The sequence below is a fragment of the Capra hircus genome, chromosome 10 (genome assembly GCF_001704415.2).
Source record: "Capra hircus breed San Clemente chromosome 10, ASM170441v1, whole genome shotgun sequence".
Lineage (NCBI taxonomy): Eukaryota > Metazoa > Chordata > Mammalia > Artiodactyla > Bovidae > Capra > Capra hircus.
Window position 1 is genome coordinate 89,782,865 of NC_030817.1, and position 26,877 is coordinate 89,809,741.

General features: G+C 38.0%; 1 protein-coding gene across 1 annotated transcript; it reads left to right on the forward strand.

The window, feature by feature from the left end:
* PSMC6 (proteasome 26S subunit, ATPase 6) lies at nt 883-25,279 on the forward strand. Its single transcript, XM_005685094.3, has 14 exons — nt 883-1,024; nt 2,006-2,085; nt 2,177-2,216; nt 2,465-2,517; nt 4,853-4,920; nt 5,162-5,276; nt 10,383-10,470; nt 11,756-11,817; nt 11,900-12,023; nt 12,370-12,431; nt 13,841-13,961; nt 14,106-14,186; nt 21,299-21,370; nt 24,770-25,279. Exons 1-14 carry the CDS (start codon nt 898-900, stop codon nt 24,886-24,888), a joined length of 1,212 nt encoding a protein of 403 aa, XP_005685151.1. The 5' UTR covers nt 883-897; the 3' UTR covers nt 24,889-25,279.

Below are 26,877 nucleotides of genomic sequence, written 5' to 3' on the forward strand. Positions count from 1 at the left end.
GAGTTGGACTATAAAGAAAGCTGAGTGCCGAAGAATTGATGCTTTTGAACTGTGGTGTTGGAGAAGACTCTTGAGAGTCCCTTGGACTTCAAGGAGATCCAACCAGTCCATCCTAAAGGAAATCAGTCCTGAATGTTCATTGGAAGGACTGATGTTGAAGCTGAAACTCCAATTCTTTGGCCACCTGATGTGAAGAGCTTACTTATTGGAAAAGACCCTGATGCTGGGAAAGATTGAGGGCAGGGGGAGAAGGGGACCACAGAGGATGAGATGGTTGGATGGCATCACCAACTCAATGGACATGGGTTTGGGTGGACTCTGGGAGTTGGTGATGGACAGGGTGGCCTGGTGTGCTGCGGTTCCTGGGGTCGCAAAGAGTCAGACACGACTGAGGGACTGAACTGAACTGAACAGCATTTATTACAATTTGAAATCTTTTTTTTTTAATTTTCCCGCCAGATCACATCCTTAGTACTTCATTCACTGAGTGAAGAAATGAATCAATAGCTTATTCCTTCTGTACCTGGAGATCCTAGATAGTATTGTGTTATACCAACAGGTATACATGGATAAGCCATCAGCGCTACTTAAAGAAATATGTATATTCTCTATTTTACTCCCATATTAGTTTATTACAAAGTCTTCAGTGGTTCCAGGACAGCATGACTTAAAACACCAAGGCTTCTCAGGGGACAGCACCCTGCTTTACCCAGGCAGACCAGCAGGGGACGGTGTAGGTGGAGGTCTCCTTCCACGGGCTCCGGCGCCCTAGACGCAGAAGTTGGAGAAGGGCAGTTCAGAGGCGGAGCCAACCGGAAGGGGCGGGGTCACCTGCGAACCTGCCCTTCCAGGGAGGCTCTTCTCCCTCGCCCCGCCCCGTCCCCCGCCCGGGCGGCCATGGCCATTCCCGGCATCCCCTATGAGCGACGGCTTCTCATCATGGCGGACCCTAGAGATAAGGCGCTTCAGGACTACCGCAAGAAACTGCTGGAGCACAAAGAGATTGACGGCCGTCTCAAAGAGTGTGAGTGCACCTTTCTTTCCACGTAATCTAGTACCTGGACCCGCTTCTGTCTCTGCCGAAGTGGAGGCCTTTTGCCGAGTTCGGCAACCGAGTCCCGGGGATGAGAAGGCCTCAGTCCAGGGACAAGGCGCTTTGTCATTCCGCCCAGTATTTGGGAAGCCGAGCCTTTTCGGGCGTGGAAATGATCTAGTCTGGTCCAGGTGACAGACAGAACATCCCCAGTTCTGAGATGAAAGTGGAAAATGACCCGACAAAGAGTGAGGAAGAAGTTGGTCAGAGATGTTTCCCAGATTGAGGTGCAAGGAGTGCAGTGTTGGTGGAGCCCTGGGACCCGGAGCGGGGAAAAGACCTGAGTCAAAGAAGCTCAAGCACGAGATGAGATTCTAGGGGGGTTGGCTTGTTAGTGGAGAAGAAAGCCGAACATGGGGTTTAAGGGATACGGCGTATCGGTCAGTAATAGCCTTTTTCATCTTTACTCGTGGTTTGAATTGTACTGCATTAATTACACAAGTTTCCCTTACCTCCTGAACTAAATAAAAGAGTTTTGTATTTTTTTCTTAATGCACCGTCACCGACGTAATGAATGAAAACCTTAACCATAATTCTGTGGAGCTTTATTTAGGTTAAAAAGCCAGAAGGTAACAGTGCATGTAGATAGATGAAGTGAGGAGGGTCTAACTCTTATCATTTGGATTTGTAATCTCAGATCTGGAAACGTCAGAAGGTCAATATCTGTTAAGAATGTTACCTAAAATGTGCTCAAAGAAGTTAAGTATCGCCCATCAAGAAAATAAAAATACGTGCTTTCTCTGTAATATTTCGTTTTGAAACATGTCATCTACAAACAGCATTGTTACTTTTGTGTGGTTTGATACAGTGGATATAAAATATATGTAAAGTGAAACAGACAAAAGTTAAGATTTGGTGCCTTAAACTCGCGAAGATTACTTAATTCAAAATGTTCAAATTATATTATTTCAGTAAGGGAACAATTAAAAGAACTTACCAAGCAGTATGAAAAATCTGAAAATGATCTGAAGGCTCTACAAAGTGTTGGGCAGGTAGGTAATGGAGTTTGGGATGTAGAGGGTGATGGTGATTTATTTTTTTAAGCTCTTGGCAAAAAATAATGCTCTCTTTTTTCTTTATTAGATTGTGGGTGAAGTACTTAAGCAGTTAACTGAAGAAAAATGTAAGTGTATTAGATTGTTAGTAGAGAGAAGAAGAGCAGGGTTACCTCCTTTCTGTCACCAGCTTTGAATGCTTATTGCTTAAATGAGTATAATGAAGATAGATGATATTCTTACATAAACTGAGTTTTCTTTCAACTCTTGTCTTTTGGAGAACAGAAATAAAATGCAACCTGCCATCAATGTGGATATATTTAGTTTTTACTTTCTATGTTTCAATTTGTTTTTTCATTTCTTTTTTCCCCTTTAGTCATTGTTAAAGCTACAAATGGACCGAGATATGTTGTGGGTTGTCGTCGACAGGTAACATTTTATATTTGTATAGTGCTTTATAATTGAAAAAAGTGCTTTCAAGTAAGTTATTTACTTTTCCAGGCCCCAAAGGTGACTTGTTCAGATACAGCTAATTATTAGTAAAGCCTAAACTCAAACCATGGATTTGACTCCTGATGAAAGCTCAGTCGTGTCCGACTGTTTGCAACCCCATGGACTATACTGGCTATGGAATTCTCCAGGTCAGAATACTGGAGTGGGTAGCCTTTCCTTTCTCCAGGGGATCTTACCAACCCAGGGATTGAACCCAGGTCTTCCACATTGCAAGCGGATTCTTACCAGCTGAGCCCTCCTGGTAGTCTATTTTTTGCTTGATTGCATTAGCTCAGTCAACTCTACACACAGAGAAATCAGAGAATCTTAGAACTGAAAAATAACTCAGGTTATTTTATTTTAATGTCTCTTTTTGAAGAAGACTTAAAAGATTAAACCTTATAAATTACACTTTAAACATTCAGAAATATTACTTATCAACTTTCCTATAGGTTAAATTGATTTTGTATGAATTGGTTTAGATTAGAATACGTAAACTGAGATAACTCTGACTTTTATTTTGCAGTCAAAAACTGACAAACAGATTTGAATTATTTAGTAACCACTGAAGCCAATTTATGTACTGCTCTGTTCTTTAGGAAATGCCTTTAGCAGATTTTAAAAAACTCATTGGAAGAGTTCTCTCTGAGTATTTGTTATATCAGGTTCAGGTTTTAAAACATTGATCTGACATGGCTATAGAATGGAATTTTACCCAGGGACTAAGTTCAGTCTTAAGATTTTACTTACGTATAAGTGGGATGATATTTTTTAAATCAAAATTTTAGATGCCTAATCCTATAAAGGATATTTATGTCCCTTTTAGGACCCTTTGGATGCCGAAAGTTGGCATTTAAAGATATTTCATGACTGTACGAGGGCAATAGAGCATTTGAAAGCTGAAAAATATTAGAAAGGCCGGAGTATATATTGCCTGTAGATATAAATGAAATAACTTCTTATTGATCTCTGTTTAAGCTCTTGTTTCGAGTACAGTAGTCCTTCATCCATGGGGGATATGTTCCGAGACTCCCAGTGGATGCCTGAAACCTAGGCATATACCAAACCTCTATGTGCTGTGTTTTTTCCTATACATACATACTTATTATGATAAAGTTTCCATTTATAAATAAGGGAGGGGGAACTACTGTATCTGGGAAATATTTTTAGTTTAATCCATTATATTAAACCTAGTTTTTAGCTTGCTTCCACTTCAGGTTGCTCTATCCTGTCCAACTCTTCGCTACTCCGTGGACTGTTGCCCTCCAGGCTCCTCTGCCCATGAAAATTTCTAGGCGAGAACACTGGAGTGAGGTGCCATTTCCTCCTCCAGGGGATCTTCTGACCCAGGCATTGAATCATGTCTCCTGCATTTGTCTCCTGCATTGACAGGCAGATTCTTTACCACTGAGCCACCAGGGAAGCTTCCCACTTCATTTTAACTGGCACTAAATCCTAAACCAAGCACTCTTTGCAAAATTCTGTGAAAAGTGTTCAGTAATTTGTCTGATTCTGAAATTGTATTAACAAGCAGTTTTCTAAACTATTGAAAAGTAACTTTTTTTTGAGAAACAGCCTGAGCGTGATTGAATCTCTTTGGATAGATTCTATCCAGTTCTACCCAAATAAGTTACACTGCCTAAATATGCCAATAAATTATTTAGTATGATTCAACTTAACATGAAATATGTTTGCCATAGTGTCTGACAGATAGCAAAGAAATGAATGAAGGTTGCTGGGAATTTTTAATTCTTTAGAATTAAAAAAAAAAAATCTCTAGAGGGAAACAGTGCATTTCTCCCCTATCTACTGTGATCATGGAGTATATTCTTCTCAAAACCATAGTTTTTAAAATAAATTTAATGGGCATACTTGTAAGGTGCTTTCCTTTCTTCACAAATGTTCACTAAGGGATTTCTATATGTATACTTTGCTACCGGTTTCCTAAGTCACTGTACTACAGTGCCTAAATCAAAATGATGAGCAAAACTATTAAATAGTGAGCCTTTGAAAGTAAAATATTGCAGTCAGTTCTTGCTTCAAAAACAGTCGTTGGCTCCTCAAATTTTGTGTATTAGGGGTTTCACGTTTCACAGTGAGATTGCACAAAAGGGCACTTTTTTAAGAGGTAGCGCTGCATGTTGTTTATAATCTAATATTAGTGTTCTCTCTGAAGGATAAAAATGATTATTTGGCTTCTAACTATGCTCTTGTTATACTGTTATACCCCCTTTCAAGTATTTATGTAACACTTTCTGTTTTATAAAATTAGCTTGACAAAAGTAAGCTGAAGCCAGGAACAAGAGTTGCTTTGGATATGACTACACTAACTATCATGAGGTATGTGTCTTATACTATTTAGTTAACCTTTTATTGTCGTGGAGGGAATATTTTATCCAAAATCGGTGCTTCCTGAGATCACTGAATATTTTGCCACTTTTCTGCTTTTACTAATTTCAGATTAACTTAAACATGATTTTATAAGATCTCCTACAGGTTCTTGTATAAGCAGTCATTTATACTCTTTGTAGGCTGAGACAAAATATATCTTTTAAAAGAAAAGTACACTTTATCATTACAGATATTTGCCAAGAGAAGTGGATCCATTGGTTTACAACATGTCTCATGAGGACCCTGGGAATGTTTCTTATTCTGAGATTGGAGGGCTATCAGAACAGATTCGTGAATTAAGAGAGGTTGGTAGTGTATGCTTTGTTCTCTGAACTTACCAAGAAATGGTACTGGTTTTAAAATGCCTGAAGGCCAGCGCCTGTGGTGTCTGGGTCTCTGGAGCCTGGGCTGCAGTCTGGGGAGGCTGAGAGGCAGATGGCAGCGCTATCAGCTCCTCTCCCTGCCCCACCTCTGTCCTAGGGGCCACGCTCTACCTGTGTGGTGGTAGGTGGGCTGTCTGTTAAGATGTGTCATGTACATTTGTATCAAAAATAAGTAACCATGAAAAAGAAATGCCTGAAGGAAGAGAGAGAATGTAAAATTACTTTGTCCAAATAATGTTGACTGAATATTATATAAATAGTATTTTTGCTGAGAGAAAAATAGCTCTGAAGCTCTAGCTATAAAAATGATAGGTTTTTGTAATTTGGAGATAATCTGGTGTTCAGTTCAGTTCAGTCAGTCGGGTCCGACTCTTTGTGACCCCATGAATCGCAGTACGCCAGGCTTCCTTGTCCATCACCAACTCATGGAGTTCACTCACTCACGTCCATTGAGTCAGTGATGCCATCCAGCCATCTCATCCTCTGTTGTCCCCTTCTCCTCCTGCCCCCAGTCCCTCCCACCATCAGAGTCTTTTCCAAGGAGTCAACTCTTCGCATGAGGTGGCCAAATTTGGTGTTAGAAAAATCTTACTCTTTTTCTATGACAAAGAAGGGGAAAACAACTAAGAATAATTGACATATACTGAATATATTGAATAATCGATATAATCCAATGCTCGTGCCATCTGTTAGTTTGATTATCTTATAATTTACTTGGGTTGGAGCACATTTGGATAGTGTGTGTGATGTAGTTTTTTCCCATAACCTCGTTATGCTATTACCCTTATAATAGAGTAAGTTATCTGTGTCTTACATATTTTATTTTGTTAAATCTGTTTACTGTCATTTAAGAAAAATACTGGCTTTGGGTGGCTTAAATGGTGTGCTGCATTCCATGGGGTCGCAAAGAGTGGGGCACAGCTTAGCGACTGGACAACAGAAACAAGTAAGTTCTTAGGTGAACAATCAAATCAGGATTGCCTTGCTTCACAGCACAGATAGCTTCTTAACAATTCTCTTTTAAGCAGATTACATTGTCCTATTGATTTCATCCTAATTTAGGATGGAGATACTCAGGAATGAATTTGGTTAATTAGAAAAGCTTACATTATCTGATTTTAGCACTTTAAATTTTCTGGAACTCTTATTAAAGGTACAGATTCTTAAGCTCTCTGCATGGTTTTGATGTAATGGATTAGGGGTAGAATCAACAGGAATTAACATTTAAACAAGCATTCTGGGGGAGTTGCGCTAATGTCCAGTCGTTAAGACTCTGTACTCCCGGTGCTGGGACCCTGGGTTCCAGCCCTGGTTGGGAAACTAAAATCCTGTATGCCTCATGGTGTGGCCTAAAAAGCAAAAATAAGCAAGCATTCCAGATGATTATAAAACCAAGCTTTTTAATTTTTTTAAAACCATCTTGAGGAAGTACTGGCTTAAGCATAGATAAAAGCATGTTATTTTCACTTAGTAGTTAATGAAAGGGCAGAGAGAGAACTGGTGCTTCATGAAACAGTGAAATCTTTTACAGTGGTTTGCTGCATCAGCCATAGGAGCAGAATCTCTCTCTCTTTTTCTCTCTCTCACACACAAACACTACAGACATGCAGTCCCTTTTCCATCTGCAGACAGTTGAGAATATTAATTAAACACACACACGCACACCATGAACATGCAGTCCCCTTTTCCATCTGGAGACAGTTGAGAATATTAATTGCCCACAATTTTGGTATGTCTTAATCATACCTTATGTGCAAAACTATTCAATAAAAGTTTCTCTCTCAAGTTACTGGTAAACAGTGGCAGACTTCATTTTTTGGGGCTCCAAAATCACTGCATATGGTGACTGCGGCCATGAAATGAAGAGACGCTTGCTCTTTGGAAGAAAAGTTATGACCAACCTAGACAGCCTATTAAAAAACAGAGACATTACTTTGCCAACAAAGGTCCGTCTAGTCAAGGCTATGGTTTTTCCAGTAGTCATGTATGGATGTGAGAGTTGGACTATAAAGAAAGCTGAAAGCCGAAGAATTGATGCTTTTGAACTGTGGTGTTGGAGAAGACTCTTGAGAGTCCCTTGGACAGCAAGGAGATCCAACCAGTCCATCCTAAAGGAAATCAGTCCTGAATGTTCATTGGAAGGACTGATGTTGAAGCTGAAACTCCCAATACTTCGGCTACCTGATGTGATGAGCTAACTCGTTGGAAAAGACCCTGATGCTGGGAAAGATTGAAGGCAAAACGAGAAGAGGTTGACAGAGGATGAGATAGTCGAATGGCATCACCGACTCAATGGGCATGAGTTTGAGTAAACTCCAGGAGTTGGTTATGGACAGGGAGGCCTAGCATGCTGCAGTCCGTGGGGTCACAAAGAGCTGGACACGACTGAGTGACTGAACTGAACTGAACAAGTTACTGGGACTGAAGAGTTTAAATTGGACAGTCAAATCCTCACCTTTTTGGTCCCTCACTTTGCTTTCTTTGAATCAGTCTTAGGGCATTGAGCTGACTGTGGCTCAATAGCAAGGAGGGATAAGGGAAAGCCTTCCACAGTGATCAATGGAAAGAAATAGCGGAAAACAATAGAATGGGAAAGACTAGAGATCTCTTCAAGAAAATTAGAGATACCAAGGAACATTTCATGCAAAGATGAGCACAATTAAGGACAGAAATGGTATGGACCTAACAGAAGTAGAAGATACTAAGAAGAGGTGGCAAGAATACACAAACAGAAGATCTGTACAAAAAAGACCTTCATGACCCAGATAACCACAATGGTGTGATGATCACTCACTTCGAGCCAGACATCCTAGAATGCGAAGTCAAGTGGGCCTTAGGAAGCATCACTATGAACAAAGCTAGTGGAGGTGATGGAATTCCAGTTGAGCTATTTCAAATCCTAAAAGATGATGCTGTGAAAGTGCTGCACTCAGTATGCCAGCAAATCTGGAAAACTCAGCAGTGGCCACAGGACTGGAAAAGGTCAGTTTTCATTCCAATCCCAAAGAAAGGGAATGCCAGAGAATGTTCAAACTACTGCACAATTGCAGTCATCTCACACACTAGCAAAATAATGCTCAAAATTTTCCAGGCCAGGCTTCAGCAGTACATGACCCAAGAACTTCCAGATGTTCAAGCTGGATTTAGAAAAGGCAGAGGAACCAGAGTTCAAACTGTTAACATCCATTGGATCATCGAGAAAGCAAGAGAGTTCCAGAAAGACATCCACTTCTGCTTTATTGGCTATGCCAAAGTCTTTGACTCTGTGGATCACAACAAACTGTGGAAAATTCTGAAAGAGATGGGAATACCAGACCACCTGACCTGCCTCCTAAGAAATCTGTATGCAGGTCAAGAAGCAACAGTTAGAACTGGACATGGAACGACATACTGCTTCCAAATCAGGAAAGGAGGACGTCAAGGTTGAATATTGTGACCCTGCTTATGTAACTTATATGCAGAGTACACCATGTAAATGCCAGGCTGGATGAAGCACAAGCTGGAATCAAGATTGCTAGGGGAAATATCAATAACCTTAGATATGCAGATGGCACCACCCTTACGGCAGAAAGCAAAGAAAAACTAAAGAGCCTCTTGATGAAAGAGAAAGAGGAGAGTGAAAAAGTTGGCTTAAAACTCAACATTCAGAAAACTAAGATCATGGCATATGGTCCCATCACTTCATGGCAAATGGATGTGGGAACAGTGAGAGAGTTTATTTTGGGGGGCTCCAAAATCACTGCAGATGGTGACCGCAGCCATGAAATTAAAAGATGTTTGCTCCTTGAGAGAAAACTATGTATGACCTACCTAAACAGCTTGTTAAAAAGCAGAGACGTTACCAACAAAGGTCCGTCTGTTCAAAGCTATGGTTTTTCCAGTAGTTATGTATGGATGTGAGAAGTGGACTATAAAGAAGGCTGAGTACCGAAGAATTGATGTTTTTGAACTGTGGTGTTGGAGAAGACTCTTGAGAGTCCCTTGGACTGCGAGGAGATCCAACCAGTCCATCCTAAAGGAAATCAGTCCTGAGTGTTCATGGGGAGGACTGAAGCTGAAGGTGAAACTCCAGTACTTCAGCCACCTGATGTGGAGAACTGACTCATTGGAAAAGACCCTGATGCTGGAAAAGATTGAAGGCAGGAGGAGAAGGGGATGACAGAGCACGAGATGGTTGATGGCATCAACAATGCGATGGATATGAGTTTGAGCAAGCTCCAGGAGTTGGTGATGGACAGGGAAGCCTGGCATGCAGCAGTCCATGAGGTCACAAACAGTCGGTCACAACTGAGCAACTGAACTGAACTAGAACATTAAGAGCAGAATTTATGGTTTTATTAAGACTACTATGACAAAATGCCAACCTAAGAAAATTTTAAATAACATTTCTTTCAGTGACAGTTTTATAATTATTTTTGTTGTATTCAAATGCAAAATAGTGTGGATCTTTTTGGGTTTTTTAGCTTAACTGATTTCTTTTAGTATAACTTTTTTGTTGATGCATAGGTTATATTCAGTGAAATTTTAAATGTACAAGTTTTTAAATGTACAGTTGAAGTATGTTTTGACAGGTTATATGCCTGTGCAACCATCACTTATGCCAAGTGTGTGGTTATTTTAACAAGTGTGTTAAATAAGTAGTACAAATTACCACATGCTTGTTTAAAAAAATGAGTATTTTTATGTATTTATTTGACTGTCCTCATCTTAAAATTGTAGCATGCAAGATCTAGTTCCCCAGCCCAGCCTTCTGCATTGGGAGTGTGGAGTCTTAGGCACTGGACCACCAGGGAAGTTCTGCCACATGCTTTTTAATTAATTTTTAAAGTATTTTAAGCTCTTTAGATTTAAGAGATATCTTACATCTGCCGGATAAAGACCTCTAGTATGAATGGTTTTACATAGCACGAATTCTAGATCTATTATGAATTATGTGTGTACGTTAACAGCTCATATTGTACTTAAAATATTTGAAAGTACGTTAAAATGTTAACTAACTGTTTAAGAAACCTGCAACTTCTTTTCTAGGTAATAGAATTGCCTCTTACAAACCCTGAATTATTCCAGCGTGTGGGAATAATACCTCCAAAAGGCTGTTTGTTATATGGACCACCAGGTTGGTGTTAAGCTATGTCTGTCTCAGTATGAATCAATGAATAAAACAATAAGATATAAATATTTAATGTCGCCATTTCAGCCTTCATTCTGTTCAGAGTAAGGAAGCAACTGGAGATGTGTGTCTATAATTTTCTTAGCCTTGCTTAGTCTTATGTTTCATAAGCATATATCTTAACATATTGTGATTCTAGCCAGTTGTCCCATGTGGTTCACAGACCCATGGGTATCCCAGAGATACTTTCAGGGCATCTGCAAGGTCAGAACTTACTCTTGTAATACTAAGATGTTAACACAGTGAAAAAGGCAGCTAACATCTGTGTTGATGGTGCAAGGGTGCTCATGATATAGCATGAATCAGTTAAGTCAATGGCACAAAATGTTACAATAGTCATTGTCTTTGTGGCCACTCAACATGTGCAGTATGAAAAGAGGCCAGTTTCACTTTAAAATGTCCTTGATAAACTGGTAAAAATATGAACTTTTGATCCTTGAATAATGTCTTGTATTTTGTGAGGAAATGGAAGATACTTTAAAGTATTTCTGTTGCATTCTTAATAGGGTAGATATCTCCAAGAAAACCATTTGTGCTGTTATTCAGTTGCCTGCCGAATTCGCTGCTTTTCACAGAGTGCCATTTTACTTGAAAGAAAAATTTACAATTAGTTATCAGACTGGTTACTAGTAACCTTGCACATATTTTAAAAAAAAATGAAGTTAGCCAATCCTGTTAAACAACTGACCCCATCTGTAACTGTTGATATAATTGGAACTTTGCACATGAAAATTTGTTTTTGAAAACTTTATATCTGGTACTATGAGCTTGACAACTTTTCCATTGTGTTAATACAGGACAGAATGAGATTGGTGATGGTATTAGCAAATATGATTTTTAAAATATTGTATAATGGAAAATGCCAGTATTGGGAAGATTTTAATAATCCACTGTATCAGTAGTTTTCAGATAGCCAATACTTAATATTACAATATCATATCTAAGTAAAGATCCACTCAGTGTGCAGTATAGACCAATGGATTTTAATATGCAAGTTTCCATCATAGTTTGTTACTAAGTAGGGTTTGGTATATTTCTAGAGTTATGTATTTGGTTGGCTTAAAATGAGAAAGGATATTTTGAATAAAATGGAAATTCTGTTCAGGACTTGGCCTCCTTTTGCAAAATTTACTATTCAAAGGATTACATTCTTAAAAGCTTTTGAAAATTTATCTTATTTTCCCTCAAATTTATATTACTTTAAAAAAATCACTTCTTTTTTCATTCCCAGGTACAGGAAAAACACTCTTGGCACGAGCTGTGGCTAGCCAGCTGGATTGCAATTTCTTAAAGGTAAAGGGAAGATTCTTGGTGTAGTTGTTGAAATTAAATTTGAATTGTCTTATGTTTACCTTAATGTTTTTCCTTTAATCAGGTTGTATCTAGTTCTATAGTAGACAAGTACATTGGTGAAAGTGCTCGTTTGATCAGAGAAATGTTTAACTATGCCAGGGACCATCAGCCATGCATCATTTTTATGGATGAAATAGATGCTATTGGTAAGAACAACAGTTTTAAAAATTTATTTTAAACTTTTCTTGAAAGTTAGGAAAACTTTTTAATCTAAAAGAAACTTTTCCATCTTTTTTCACCTCTAATTGCAACTTCTGTGAAGTAGCAAGATGAATTATTTTTTAATTCTTAAAGTTTAACCAATCTTAATAAACTTCAACATTGAGAAAATGAGAAACATACCAAAATCAATTCTAATTTTATCAGTATAATTTTTGTTAATTAATTTTCATCTTAATACTTTAAACCCTAGAACTATCATTTTTGTATTGTTTTCTTAAATGATGCTTAAAGAGGAGGAGTAACACAGAAGTTTCCATATCGTTATTCTAGGTGGTCGTCGGTTTTCTGAGGGTACTTCAGCCGATAGAGAGATTCAGAGAACTTTAATGGAGGTAATATTTGGTGAAAGTGGTTTAGAAGAAAATCAGTATTTATAAAATGAAGTATACATTGGGTATTTGAAAGTCAAAATATATACAGTGGTTTAAATGAAGAATGCACTTACATATGAAATTTGAAAATATTGCCAGGAATGAGCACTTTTCTCTGGCACAGTCTCTAGTAAGAAAATGAGTCCTAGGAAACAATAGGGATATCCAAAAATTTTCATTTGATTTACTGCTGTACTGTTCTGTTGTTTGAGCAGACTAGCTATTTAAATATTTAAATTGTATATTGTACTTACATTGTGAATGTGATCTTGTATTAGTTTTATAGATATTTCACAAGTGACAAATATATTAAAACTGGTAACAGTAAATGAGTTGTCATTATGTATTAGGCTATTCTGGAAATTACTAATACTTTGCTCTATTGTTGACAACAAAAGAAAGCTAAAATTGTTTTGATTATTGAAGATGGATGCTGGGGTATTGAAATGTATATTAAAGCTTTTTCCCACTCTTAAGTTCTGTGAAAGTGATGGCAAGATTTTAAACACATTTTCTAACTTCTATAAATAGATAGGTAGCATTGGTAATACATTGTCAGTTTCTGTCTCAGTGTGGGTATTGGAAAATTGTTTTTTATAAATGTTTCTGGTCTGCTCAGAATATACACAGTATTTCAGAATTAGTTGAAGAGTCTTTTAGAAGCCTTAAATTGAATTATTTTTAAAGCAACACATGCTAGTTTTATTCATGTAGCTGATATGTTATTAGCTAACATTTTGGGAATGTTAGACATATTGACATAAAGAAATAGACATATTGTCAGATTAGCTTTGTTTTAAAGATGTTATTGAATGCGGTTAGATTTTCCAGCATTTACTCAAGAAAACTTTAGAAATTAAAGGAACTATGTCTCAGTATTTCTATATATAATAGAATTATTTGAAAAGATGTTTAATGGATTTATTTTCAGGTTTGTAGAAAATCATTGTGTCCAGTTATGCTAATGTAAATTTTATATCTGGCATACCATAAGCACTTGAAACGTTAGTTATTATTTTCATTTTAAAACTAATTCTATCAAAAAATTTGAACTTGGAAATCAGATCCACATAGTTTAGTTTCATAATTTTTGATTAGATGGATGCCTTCAGATTTATTAGACCTAGTCTGAAAGCTGTAGAAAGGTATATAGTTAAATAATCTACCTTGGAACTTTTAGCATGAAAAATATATCCCTTTATGTAAGAAAAAAATATTTCATCAAATTATCATTCTGTATATCATATATCTATCTGTAAGCAATATATTTCATGGCTTTAGGCATATAAAAGTTGTGTCTGAAGTTTTTTTAATGGTTGGGATATTTTATAAAATGTACCTTTGATTTATATTCACAAATACATTCTTAGCTACTGAATCAAATGGATGGATTTGATACTCTGCATAGAGTTAAAATGATCATGGCTACCAACAGACCAGATACACTGGATCCTGCTTTGCTTCGTCCAGGCAGATTAGATAGAAAAATACGTGAGTTAAATTTCTTTGCCTGCTGTCCATTTCTCTTTGTCTATGTCTATTTCTGTATCCCAAACCTCCTCCTCACCCCCTACGCTGTTTAACAAAGAAAAAACCTGACTGTAATAGAGTTTTTTATAATTTTCTTATTTTCAGATATTGATTTACCAAACGAACAAGCAAGGTTAGATATATTGAAAATCCATGCAGGTCCCATTACAAAGCATGGTGAAATAGGTAAGGAAATAGCTTATTTTTTATATATTCATATTTGGTAACCGTGAAGCAAAATACTACTGGATATTACCAATAGTCTACCAAATTGAGTTTTAGATTCAGGAAACATGGTGGTTTTGAATTCAGCTAATAGTTATTGAGCATCTTCTCTGTGCTGAGTTGTTCTAAGTGCCTAGGATATAGCAATGAACAAAACAGACAAGTTCGTGCCTTCATATAACTTGTCAGGAGAGACAGGTGAAGTGAGTAAAATATTCACTTGACTCTTGAGCAACGTGGGATTGAACTGTGTGGATCGGCTTATATGTGGATCTTTTTCTCTAGCAAATGCTGTAGTACTACCTGACTGACTTTGGCTGAATAAACAGATGCAGAATCATGGATATGGAAGGCTGACTATAAGTTATGCATAGATTTTCGATTATGGAGAGAGCTGATGCCTATACTTTTTGTGTTCTTCAGAGTCAACAGTCTAGTATATTCAGTTCAGTTCAGTTGATCAGTCATGTCTGACTCTTTGCGAGGCAATGGACTGTAGCATACCAGGCTTCCCTGTCTATCACCAACTCCTGGAGCTTACTCAAACTCATGTCCATCAAGTCAGTGAAGCCATCTAACCATCTCATCTTCTGTTGAACCCTTCTCCTCCCTCCTTCAATCTTTCCCAGCATCAGGATCTTTTCCAATGAGTCAGTTCTTCGTCAGGTGGCCAAAGACTCCTTCGTCAGGAGTCTCAGCTTCAGCATCAGTCCTTCCAATGAATATTCAGGACTGATTTCTTTTAGGATGGACTGGTTGGATCTCCTTGCAATCCAAGGGACTCTCAAGAGTCTTCTCCAACACCACAGTTCAGAAACATCAATTCTTCGGCACTCAGCTTTCTTTATAGTCCAACTCTCACATCCATACATGACTACTGGAAAAATCATAGCTTTGAACAGAAGGACCTTTGTTGGAAAAGTAATGTCTCTGCTTTTTAACAGGCTGTCTAGGTTGTTCATAGCTTTTCTTCCAAGGAGCAAGTGTCTTAATTTGATGGCTGCAGTCACCATCTGCAGTGATTCTGGAGCCCAAAAAAATAGTCTCTCAAGGTTTCCACTGTTCCCACATCCATTTGCCATGAAGTGATGGGACTGGATGCCATAATTTTAGTTTTCTGAATGTTGAGTTTTAAGCCAACTTCTTCACTCTCCTCTTTCACTTTCATCAAGAGGCTCTTTAGTTTTTCTTCGCTTTCTGCTGTAAGGGTGGTGCCATCTGCATATCTGAGATTATTGACATTTCTCCCAGCAATCTTGATTCCAGCTTGTGCTCTATCTGGCCCGGCATTTACATGATGTACTCTGCATATAAATTAAATAAGCAGGCTGACAGTATACAGCCTTGAGGTACTCCTTTCCTGATTTGGAAGCAGTCTGTTGTTCTGTGTCCATTTCTAACTTTTGCTTCTTCACCTGCATACAGATTCTCCAGAGGCAGGTCCGGTGGTCTGGTATTCCCATCTCTTTCAGAATTTTCCACAGTTTGTTGTGATCCACAGAGTCAAAGACTTTGGCATAGCCAGTAAAGCAGAAGTAGATGTCTTTCTGGAACTCTCTTGCTTTCTCGATGATCCAGTAGATGTTATGAATTTGATCTCTGGTTCCTTTGTCTTTTCTAAATCCAGCTTGAACATCTGGAAGTTCTTGGGTCACGTACTGTTGAAGCCTGGCTTGGAGGATTTTGAGCATTATTTTACTAGTATGTGAGATGAGTGCAATTGTGTGGTAGTTTGAACATTCTTTGGCGTTGCCTTTCTTTGTGATTGGAGTGAAGACTGACCTTTTCCAGTCTTGTGGCCACTGCTGCATTTTCGATTTGTTTGCATATTGAGTGCAGCATTTTCACAGCATCATCTTTTAGGATTTGAAATAGCTCAACTGGAATTCCATCACCTCCACTAGCTTTGTTCGTAGTGATGCTTCCTAAGGCCCACTTGACTTCGCATTCTAGGGTGTCTAGCTTTAGGTGAGTGATCACACCATCGTGGTTATCTGGGTCATGAAGATCTTTTTTGTATGGTTCTTCTGTGTATTCTTGACTCCTCTTAGTATCTTCTACTTCTGTTAGGTCCATACCATTTCTGTCCTTAATTGTGCTCATCTTTGCATGAAAATGTTCCCTGATTTTCTCCAATTTTCTTGAAGAGGTCTCTATTATTTCTGATTCTATTGTTTTCCCCTATTTCTTTGCATTGATCACTGAGGAAGGCTTTCTTATCTCTCCTTGCTTTTCTTTGGAACTCTACATTCACATGGGTGTATCTTTCCTTTTCTCCTTTGCCTTTAGCTTTTCTTCTTTTCTCAGCTATTTGTAAGGCCTCCTCAGACAACCATTTTGCCTTTTTGCATTTCTTTTTCTTGGGGATGGTCCTGATCTCTGCCTCCTGTACAATGTCTTGAACTCCGTCCGTAGTTCTTCAGGTACTCTGTCTATCAGATATAATCCTTCAAATCTATTTGTCACTTCCACTGTATATTTGTAAGGGATTTGATTTAGGTCATACCTGAATGGCCTGGTGTTTTTCTCTACTTTCTTCAATTTAAGTCTGAATTTGGCAATAAGCAGTTCATGACCTGGGCCACAGTCAGCTCCCAGTCTTGTTTTTTCCAACTGTATAGAGCTTCTCCATCTTTCGCTGCAAAGAATATAATCAATTTGATTTTGGTATTGACCATCTGGTGATGTCCATGTGTAAAGTCTCTTGTGTTGTTGGAAGAGGGTTTTCTAAGACCAATATTTTCTCTTGGCAAAATTCTGTTAGCCTTTGCCCTGCTTCATTTTGTACTTGAAGGCCAAATTTGCCTATTATTCTGGGTATCTCTAGACTTCTGCTTTTGCTTTCCAGTCCCCTATAATGAAAAGGACATCTTTTTTGATGTTAGTTCTAGAAGGTCTTGTATGTCTTCATAGAACCATTCAACTTCAACTTCTTCAGCATTATTGGTTGGGGCAGAGACTTGGATTACTGTGATATTGAATGGTTTGCCTTGGAAACAAAGAGAGATCATTCTGTTGTCTTTGGGATTGCACCCAAGTAGTGCGTTTTGCACTCTTTTGTTGACCATGATGGCTACTCCATTTCTTCTCAGGGATTCCTGCCCACAATAGTAGATATAATGGTCATCTGAGTTAAATTCACCCATTCCAGTCCATTTTAGATCAGTGATTCCTAAAATGTTGATGTTCACTTTTGCCATCTCCTGTTTGACCACTTCCAGTTTGCCTTGATTCGTAGACCTAACATTCCAGGTTCCTCTGCAGTATTGCTCTTTACAGCTTTGGACTTGACTTCCATCACCAGTCACATCCACAACTGGGTGTGTTGTTTTTGCTTTGGCTCTATCTCTTCATTCTTTTAGGAGTTATTTCTCCAGTGATCTCCGGTAGCATATTGAGCACCTACCGACCTGGCGAGTTCATCTTTCAGTGTCCTATCTTTTTGCCTTTTCATACTGTTCATAGGGTTCCCTTCTCCGGTGGACCACTTTTTGTCAGAACTCTCCCCCATGACCCGTCCATCTTAGGTGGCCCTACACTCATGGGTCATAGTTCTTTTATTTAGACAAGGCTGTGGTCCAGATCAGTTTCATTAGTTTTCTGTGATTGTGGTTTTCATTCTGTTGCCCTCTGTTGGATAAGGACAAAAGGCTTATGGAAACTTCCTGATGGCAGAGACTGACTGAGGGGGAAACTGGTTCTTGTTCTGATTGGTGGGACAAGCCCTGGGACAATGCTCAGTACATCTTTAATCCAATTTTCTGTTGATGGGCTGTGTACCCTCCCTGTTGTTTGACCTGAGACCAAACTATGGTGGAGGTGATGAAGGTAGTGGCGACCTCCTTTAGAAGGTCCCCTGCACATACTGCTGCAACCCAGTGTCCCTGACCCCACAGCGGCCACCACCGACCCACGCTTCCGCCAGAGACTTCTGCATACTCATGGGCAGCTCTGGGGCAGTTTCTTGTTGGGTCACTGCTCCTTTCTCTTGGGTCCTGGTGCACACAAGATTTTGTTTGTGCCCTCCAAGAGTCTGTTTCCCTAGTGTGTGTAAGTTCTGGTGGCTTTATGGTGGGTTTAATGGCGACCTCCTCCAAGAACGCTTATGCCATACTCAGATCCACTGCGCTCAGAGCCCCTGTCTCTGTGGCAGGCCACTGCTGACCTGTACCTCCACAAGAGACACACAGACACTGTTCTGGCTCAGTCTCTGTGGGGTCTCTGGGTCCTGGTGCACACAAGGTGTGTTTGAGCCCTCCAGGCGTCTCTGGTTGTATGCAATTTGATTGTAAACGCGATTTTGCCTCTCCTACCATCTTGCTGGGGCTTCTCCTTTGCCCTTGGGTGTGGGGTGTCTTTTTGGTGGGAGCCAGCATTCTCCTGTCGATAGTTGTTCAGCAGTGGGTTGTAATTTTGGAGTTCTTGCAGAAGATGAGCGCATGTCCTTCTGCTCCGCTATCTTGACTTGCCTAATACATAGTTACTGGATGATGATAAGTACTGTGGAGAAAAATAAAACAAGAAAGGGGGAATAGGCAATGCCAGGAGCAGGTATGAACATGTATACAGTTTTGAATGGAGGTAGGGAGGGGGAAGCACAGGGAAGGCCTTACCAAAGTGATTTTTAAGTAGTGACCTAGAAGAATATTTGGGGAAAGATCATGCAGAAGGATCAGCAAGTAAGAAGACCTTGAAGTAGATGCATTCCTGGAACATTCTAGGGCCAGCATTGAGATCAAAGTGTCTGTGGCAGAGTCAGTGGGACAGTAGCAAGTGAAGTGGGCTTCCCTGGTGGCTCAGCAGTAAAGAATCTGCCTACTGTGCAGTAGAGGTGGGTTTGATCCCTGGGTTGGGGAGATTCCCCTGGAGGAGGACATGGCAATGCACTCCAGTGTTCTTGCCTGGGAAATCCCATGGACAGAGGAGCCTGGGGGGCTACAGTCCTTAGGGTTGCAAAGAGTTGGACACAACTGAAGTGACTTTGCAGCAGCAGCAAGTGAAATAAATCATAGAAGTAATGGGAATCAGGTTTTGTAAAACCTTATTGAGGCCACTGAGTAGGAACTTTGGCTTTTGTTTTTAGTGGTATGCATGCCATTGGAGGATTGTGAGCAGAGGAATGATATGACCTTTTTATTATTTAACCTGCTATTGCAGAAAATTGGAAATACATAAAACTAGAGATGACTATAATCTTATCAAGTATTAATTCCCCAGCTTCAGTAATTAACTTTTGGCCAATCTTGTTTCATCTGTAATTTCTTCTACCTCTTACTTTCCCTCTGGCCTTTTAAATTGCAGGCATTATATCATTTGTAAATTTTTCAAAATTCACTCAACTTAATTAAGATCATTCTGGCTGCAACCAGAGGGACAAGGATATAAACAAGAAGATCGATGAGGAGGCTATTTCAGTAATGCAGGAAAAAGATGGTGATGGCTTGGTCTAAGGAGGTAGCAGCATTTTTTGTACTAATGTGATTCTGGACATGTTTTTAAGATAGAGGTCATAGGACTTGCTAATGAATCAGATGTAGGGTGTGAGCTAAGGAGAAGAACCAGGAATGACATAGGTTTTTGACTCATGCAACTGGACAAATGGAATTGCCATCAATTAAATTTGAGGTAAGACGGGAAAGATTAAGTTTTAGAGGGAGAATGAAGAATTTGATTCTGGCAATATTTAATTTGAGATGCCAGTTAGATAGCCAAATAAAGATGTTGATCAGTAATTCTTGGTGCATCAATAGTTCATTGGAGAGGTCTGTGCTGCAGCCAGAAATATGGGTAATGTCAGCATAAAAATGGTTCTAAGGAAGTGACCATGGATAGAGAAGGGTTTTAAAAACTGAGCTAATTCCAGCATTAAGAAGTTGAGAGGAAAAACCATCAAAGGATACTGAGAAAGGGTAGTCACAGAGGTAGGAATTAACCAGGAGCTGGTGGTATCCTGGAAATAAATGAAGAAATTATTTTAAGGAGGGACTAATTTCCTGTCAAATGCTGACAGTGGGCCTGATAAGAAGAGTTCTGAGATTGGATTTACTAGGTGAGGATCATTGGTGATCTCATGAAAAGAAATTTCTTTGGAGTGGTAGGAGTGAGAGCCTTATGCAGATGGATGTCAGAGAGATGAGGACATGAGGCATTGAGTTTAGACACTTCTTTTAGGAGTTCTTTGGCAAAGGGGAGAAGATGTGGAGGTGCAGCAGAAATGGAGATTAGGAATTGGGGGAGTTTTCTTTAAGATGGAGGGATTTACTTTTTTTTTTTTTTTGCTGATGATAATGATCTAGGGGAGAGAGATAAGTGAAGACTAATTGATTAATTGTCTGTGGTTTCAAATAGAGATTCACATATTCTAGGTTGCCTGAGAAGGGCGTCTTATCACAGATTTTCACATTGTAGTAGCCTTTGTTGCCTCTCTTCTTCCTATCCTTCATCAAGTCTATAATTGCTTAGCCTAATCAGCAGATCTTCAAGTCTGTCATGTGGCCAGAAAGGTCATGTAGCTATTACTGTTATCATAGATCTCACCACTTGGAGCTTTCACAGAAATCAGAAAACCTAGCCAGTAGTTATGCTAGCATTTAAAACTATGGTAAAATGATGTCTGATGACTTATTTTTGGTGTAGTTTGTATTTGTTTTAATGATTAAATTCCATTGTGGTTACAGTTGGTTTTGAATGTTCTAGATTTGTTCAAATTACAGACTTGGTTTGTAATTTATAAACTTGGTTACAGTTTTAGAGTCATAACATGACAGGTACATGAAGTTCACATGTGTTTAATTGTGTCTCTGTGTAGAAACAGGTTAAGATGCTTTCAGATCTCAATTGTTTCTTGGTTTTAGAGTTTTAGAAGTACGTTTATTTCTGCTTGGTGCTGGTTTACTTAACAGAAGTATTGCTTTTAGTTGTTGATATTGTGGAATATTGACACAGATCATGCCTAGCTGACTTATTTCAAAGCAAGCTCTTAAGTTAAATTTTCTATATAGTCATAAATCAAGTAAAGGTCTACTGTAACTATTTTTTTTTTACACCTAATTTCCAGTATTTTTCTAAAACAGATTATGAAGCAATTGTGAAGCTTTCAGATGGCTTTAATGGAGCAGACCTAAGAAATGTTTGTACTGAAGCAGGTAAGGCTTTAAAGTACAGTTTTTACTCTTGATTTTGATTTGTTTAATTTGCTAAAAATGAGCTTGGGTTTGTCCATATGCAGAGCCTGGACTTTGCAAGGTTTTGAGTGCTTGTTATTTTCTGGGAAATTGAGTCCAAGAAGTAGGAGAGAACAGGACAAGTGAGATGCAAAGAGGGAAGGCTGTTACAAGGATATATAGCTAAAGTAACTGTTGCAGGCAGGAGGTGTTTGATTCTGATGAAGCTTCAGAGAAACATACAGAATTCTTTCCAGGACTGTCTGGCTGAAATATGGGAGACCAGAGCATTTATTTACCAGCTCTTATCCTCTATTCCTCCATGGGACGAGATCTTCTTGGGAAAGTTAACTTCTTGGCACTTACAGATGCCTCTGGGTAGGGTTTGGAAAAACATACGTGTGATAGCATGCTGTCCCCCTGGAGTAAGTCTGAGACCGTACAAAACTGCCACGCCTGTGCTAGAAACCCAGCCGAGCCAGCACTGGGGGTCACTCCATCTGCTGCAAAATGGTTGACAGGCCTTCTGACACTAGTCAGCCAGTAGTTCAATTTGAAAGGTGGATTTATGAATTTTGTGTTCATGCAATTTGTGGAAATGTAGTAGTTTTTTAGTATGGTTTTCTCTGTGAACTGTATGATTTTTATTTCCGGTTAACAAGTGGCTTTAAAACCCTATAGAGTCACTTAGATTTGTCCTCCACAGAAAATTTTTAAATTAAAAAAATTAATATCTACAGTAGATTTTAGACTTTCATAGGTTGCATATGAACAGTTTTTAAGTATTACGATATGTGATTTCCTCATTTTCATTTTACCTTTAGCCTTATTTTTAACGTTTCTCGTAAATTCACCAGTGTTTAAAGAGGCTGCTCAGACATGCTTCTCCATAGGAGTATCTTCATGGGTATACTGAGTGTCAGTATCTGGATCAAAATCTGCAGGTCCAGAAACTCTCAGTAGAAGTCACAGTAAATCATGCTCGCAAAGACTTATTAATAAGCAAAAATATTGAGGTAAACTCAGTAACCTACACTAAAAGCAAAGCAAAGTGAAGTTGCTCAGTCGTGTCGGACTCTTTGGGACCCCATGGACTCTAGCCTACCAGGCTTCTCTGTCCATGGGATTTTCCAGGCAAGAGTACTGGAGTGGGTTGCCATTTCCTTCTCCAAGGTATCTTTCCAACCCAGGGATTGAACCTGGGTCTCCCACATTGTAGGCAGACGCTTTACCAACTGAGCCCAGGGAAGCCCACAACTTAAATTATGACATTCTCCTTTCAAAATCTACATTGGACCAACTTATTAGAAGATTTTTTGGTGAAACTGAAATCCAAACAAAAGCAGTGTCATAATCTTAAAAGCTGATACCATTAAGTTATATTCTTTTTCCCACATTTTTTAAAGTTTATTTTTAGCTATTTCCCAATAAAGAATTGTAACATGGTGTGGATTAAAATTTAAGCTTTTTATGCTTCTCATCTGGAGACTGAATTTGGTTTTCTTTTTATTCAGCTTCAATTTTTTTTTGTTAACATATCTTTCTGTGAGTTAAAATATATTTAATTCAATTATAGTTGTCTTTTCCCATTCAAATCCTGAGATTATCTTTTTTTTTGGATTAGAATATATCTCAGATTCACTCATTCACTAAAAATTATTTGGAAACAGTAATATGCACAAGGTTTGGAAAAATAGCTTGCCTAATTAAATTACAGCCTTCTAAACAGGTTTTAAAACTTCACTATTAAAAAAACTAGTCATTTCCATTCACCTAATTTCTGAGGATAGCGCAGAATAACTATTGCCAAGATTTCTTATATAGAAATCTTGAAGACAAGAAGCAACCCTTGAAATTTTCTATTGCAATCCAGTCATTTAATCTTAGTGAAAATTCAGTATAAGCAGATCCTCAGTGAAAATAGTAGTAGGATTCATTTATTTAGTAGATAATTTTATTTTACCAGTTTTAACTTATTGGGAAATTAGGTTTGTTTGAAAATCTGGGACCTACATCTATGACACAATTAATGTTTTTCAGAAACACCTACAAACCTTTACCTCCTTGTTAAGTAGTATTTGACAAGTAACTTGTCAAAAATTTGAAAGCAAAAATTGAATTGTGTTATTTGAATATGAAAGTCATTATCAATTTGTACATGAAAAAGGTAAATTTTCTTACATGAATAATGCCATTGGTTTTTGTTAAAGCCGACTGTTGACTTTATTTAATTCTTATTCTCTAAGTTTTTGATTATTAACAAGGAAAAGGTATCAAAATTACTGGAGTTGTTTTGTGTTTTCCCAAACCATAGATCGGAGAAGGCAAATGGCATCCCACTCCAGTACTCTTGCCTGGAAAATCCCATGGACGGAGGAGCCTGGTAGGCTGCAGTCCATGGGGTCGCACAGTCAGACACGACTGACTTGACTTAGCAGCAGCAGCAGCAAACCATACATGCACTCCCTCCTTCCAGGGGATTGCTGCATGTAGAGTTAGGAAAGAGCTGCCTAAAATGTGTATGTATTGTTGATAGTTGGGTTTTGTTCGTTGGCTTCCCTGGTGGCTCAGACAGTAAAGCATCTGTCTGCAATGCAGGAGACCTGGGTTCGATCCCTGGGTTGGGAAGATCCTCTGGAGAAGGAAATGGCATCCCACTCCATACTCTTGGCTGGAAAATCCCATGGATGGAGGAGCCTGGTAGGCTACAGTCCATGGGGTTGCAAAGAGTAGGACACGACTGAGTGACTTCTCTTTTACTTTCACTTTTGTTTTTTCAAGATGCCTTTGGATACAGGGACTGTGTGAGCTGGAGTTAAGTATCCAGATAATTGTTTCATTGTTTCCTAATTTTTGGTTTGGAAAATAATGCTCACTATAGCTATGGAAATTAGTTGAACAATGATAGTGGTTTTTAACAAATTGGAACTGCTTGCTGAGAAGTAGTACATCTGGGTTCCTTCACATTTATTCCGTAGAATAATATTACGTTGTTTACTTTTCTTTAAAGTTTTTTTAATTGAGATATAGTTTTAATTGATATATAAACTAAATTGACATTTAGTCTCATATGTGCAACATAATGATTAAGTATTTGTATATATTATGAAATGACTACCACAGAAAGTCTAGTTAACATTCCATCATCACACATAGAAAAATATTTTTCTTGTGATCTACTCTTAGCAACTTTCAAATATAAAATGCAATGTGAATAAGTATAGTCACCATGCTGTACATTACATCCCCAGGACTTACTTTTTTAAGTGGAAGTTTGTACCTTTTGACTACCTTCAACCCATTTCACTTACCCTTCTTCATTATTTTATAATAAATAATCACATATTAAATATAGCAGTCGTGTTGTTTTATTCTCCACAGGTATGTTTGCAATTCGTGCCGATCATGATTTTGTAGTACAGGAAGACTTCATGAAAGCAGTCAGAAAAGTGGCTGATTCTAAGAAGCTAGAGTCTAAATTGGACTACAAACCTGTGTAATTTACTGTAAGGTTTTTGATCGCTGCATGACATCTATTGGCTTAATTTTTAAAAAGTTAAAGAAAATAATGTATGTATTGGCAATGATCTCATTAATAGCATATGAATAAAAATGTGTATGAATAACATTGTAAAAATTAGTAATTCAGTAATTCTGCTTTTAAGAAGTACAGAGGAAATTTGTATGTTTGTTAATGTTGCATTTATTGCAGCAGAAGTCAGAAGAGTATGTTGAAGCTTTTTGTATTTGCTGTGTGAGTATTTTGTAAAACCTTGAAAATGGTTTGAGATAGTAGTACCAGGGAGCATTTCTTATGACTTATTTTATATCACTTGTTTTCCTCATCCTAAAAAGTTTAATAAAATCTGTTTAATTTAGTTCTCCTACAAATATTCTTGTCTTTTATAAGACTACATTTACAATGGTCTATTAGGTTCTTTAGTAAGTATAATAAACTAATAACCAAGATGAAGTTGTATTTAGATCGTAGATTTTTGAACTTGAAAACAGTACCTACACTCAGTGTTCAAGACCATTTTACTATATGTAACATAGATGTGTGTGTGTGTGTGTGTGAGAGAGAGAGAGAGAGCGAGAGAGAGTCTATATCTGTATATCCCTCCTTCCAGAAAGTCTTTATTTATTTTTTGCCTTCTATGATTAGGCTGTATGATAGTTGATTGATACAGTATATGCACATCCATACCTTTTTTTTAAGATTATGATTAAAAGTAATGTTTGCTATTAAATGTGACTTGGTTTTCTTGATTTTTGTAAGATGATAATTTCCTTTTGAGGTTTATACACTCTTCTCAGAAAAACTTACACATATGTACACACAATTTTGCATATATTAAAACTTGCGAGATGTATTATTTCCCAAGCTGACCCATGGATTCCATAGGTATCTATGGATACCAGGCTCAGAGTGTCTGATGTAGGGGATGTTGATGTCAGAAGTGTTCAAAACAAAAGTTCTGTTACCTATACACAATTCTTTCTCATATTATGTGGGAATTAAAGCTTTAACAAATTACAACAGGAAATCATCATTGGGCATCAATTAAGATTATGTTATTAAAGGTGCAGTTAAAAAAAAGAAACTGTCTTCAGTTTAGTAAACACTGAAGAAATGAATATGACTCAGGTAATTATAAAATCATTCTTCTAATAAAAAACTTGCTAGCAGAGTTATACCTGCCTTTTTATGACTAAAAGAGAACCGTTTACAGATAGTGGTAAAGAAAATGGAACCCTCAAACTAGCCGATTTAATCCTTAAAAAATTATTAAACAGTTCTATTTCTCTGTATATTTAGTGTGTTTCATAAATATGACTATAAAAAGTAATAGGATGTCAGGTTTAGGTCAAATATCAATGTGATCTTTTTTATTCTTTCCATTGTAATTTGCAGTTGTTGGGGGGCGGGGGGTCGTTTTTAAGAGTAAGTTTGGTGTACAAATCTTGAATGTTTAAGTGTGGGTTCCTCCACTAATCTTAATTTTCTTCATCTGTTTAAAAACAAAAAAGATACCATTATCTCCCTAGGCCCAGAGAAAGTGTTATATACCTGAACTTTATTAACAATATCGTATTAACCGATTAAAACTCCTTTTAAAAAGATACTGAAAGCCATATAGTTTATAGTTTACTAATACGTTGAAGTGTAATAAGCTTAAAATTAAAGGAAGAGACCTTCAGTATTATGTACAAATTAGTGAGCTATCAATTTTTCTTATTTAAGATTTTTTCTTGATATTTTCCAATTGTCATATTCCCAAGTATTGTTAAAAGTACACCGTTTCGGTTTGCATAAAAGTGAGTGTTTCATTATCTGTGTCGTATTACATAATTTTCAGGTGAACTCTTCATTACTCTTTTGGTTATAACCTCACCACAGATTGAGCAGGATTCTCAGGAAGGGAGAAAACTGTAGTTTCCTTTCGTATGCCAGTTTCGTATGGGGGCTAGGATGTCTTCAGGGTTCT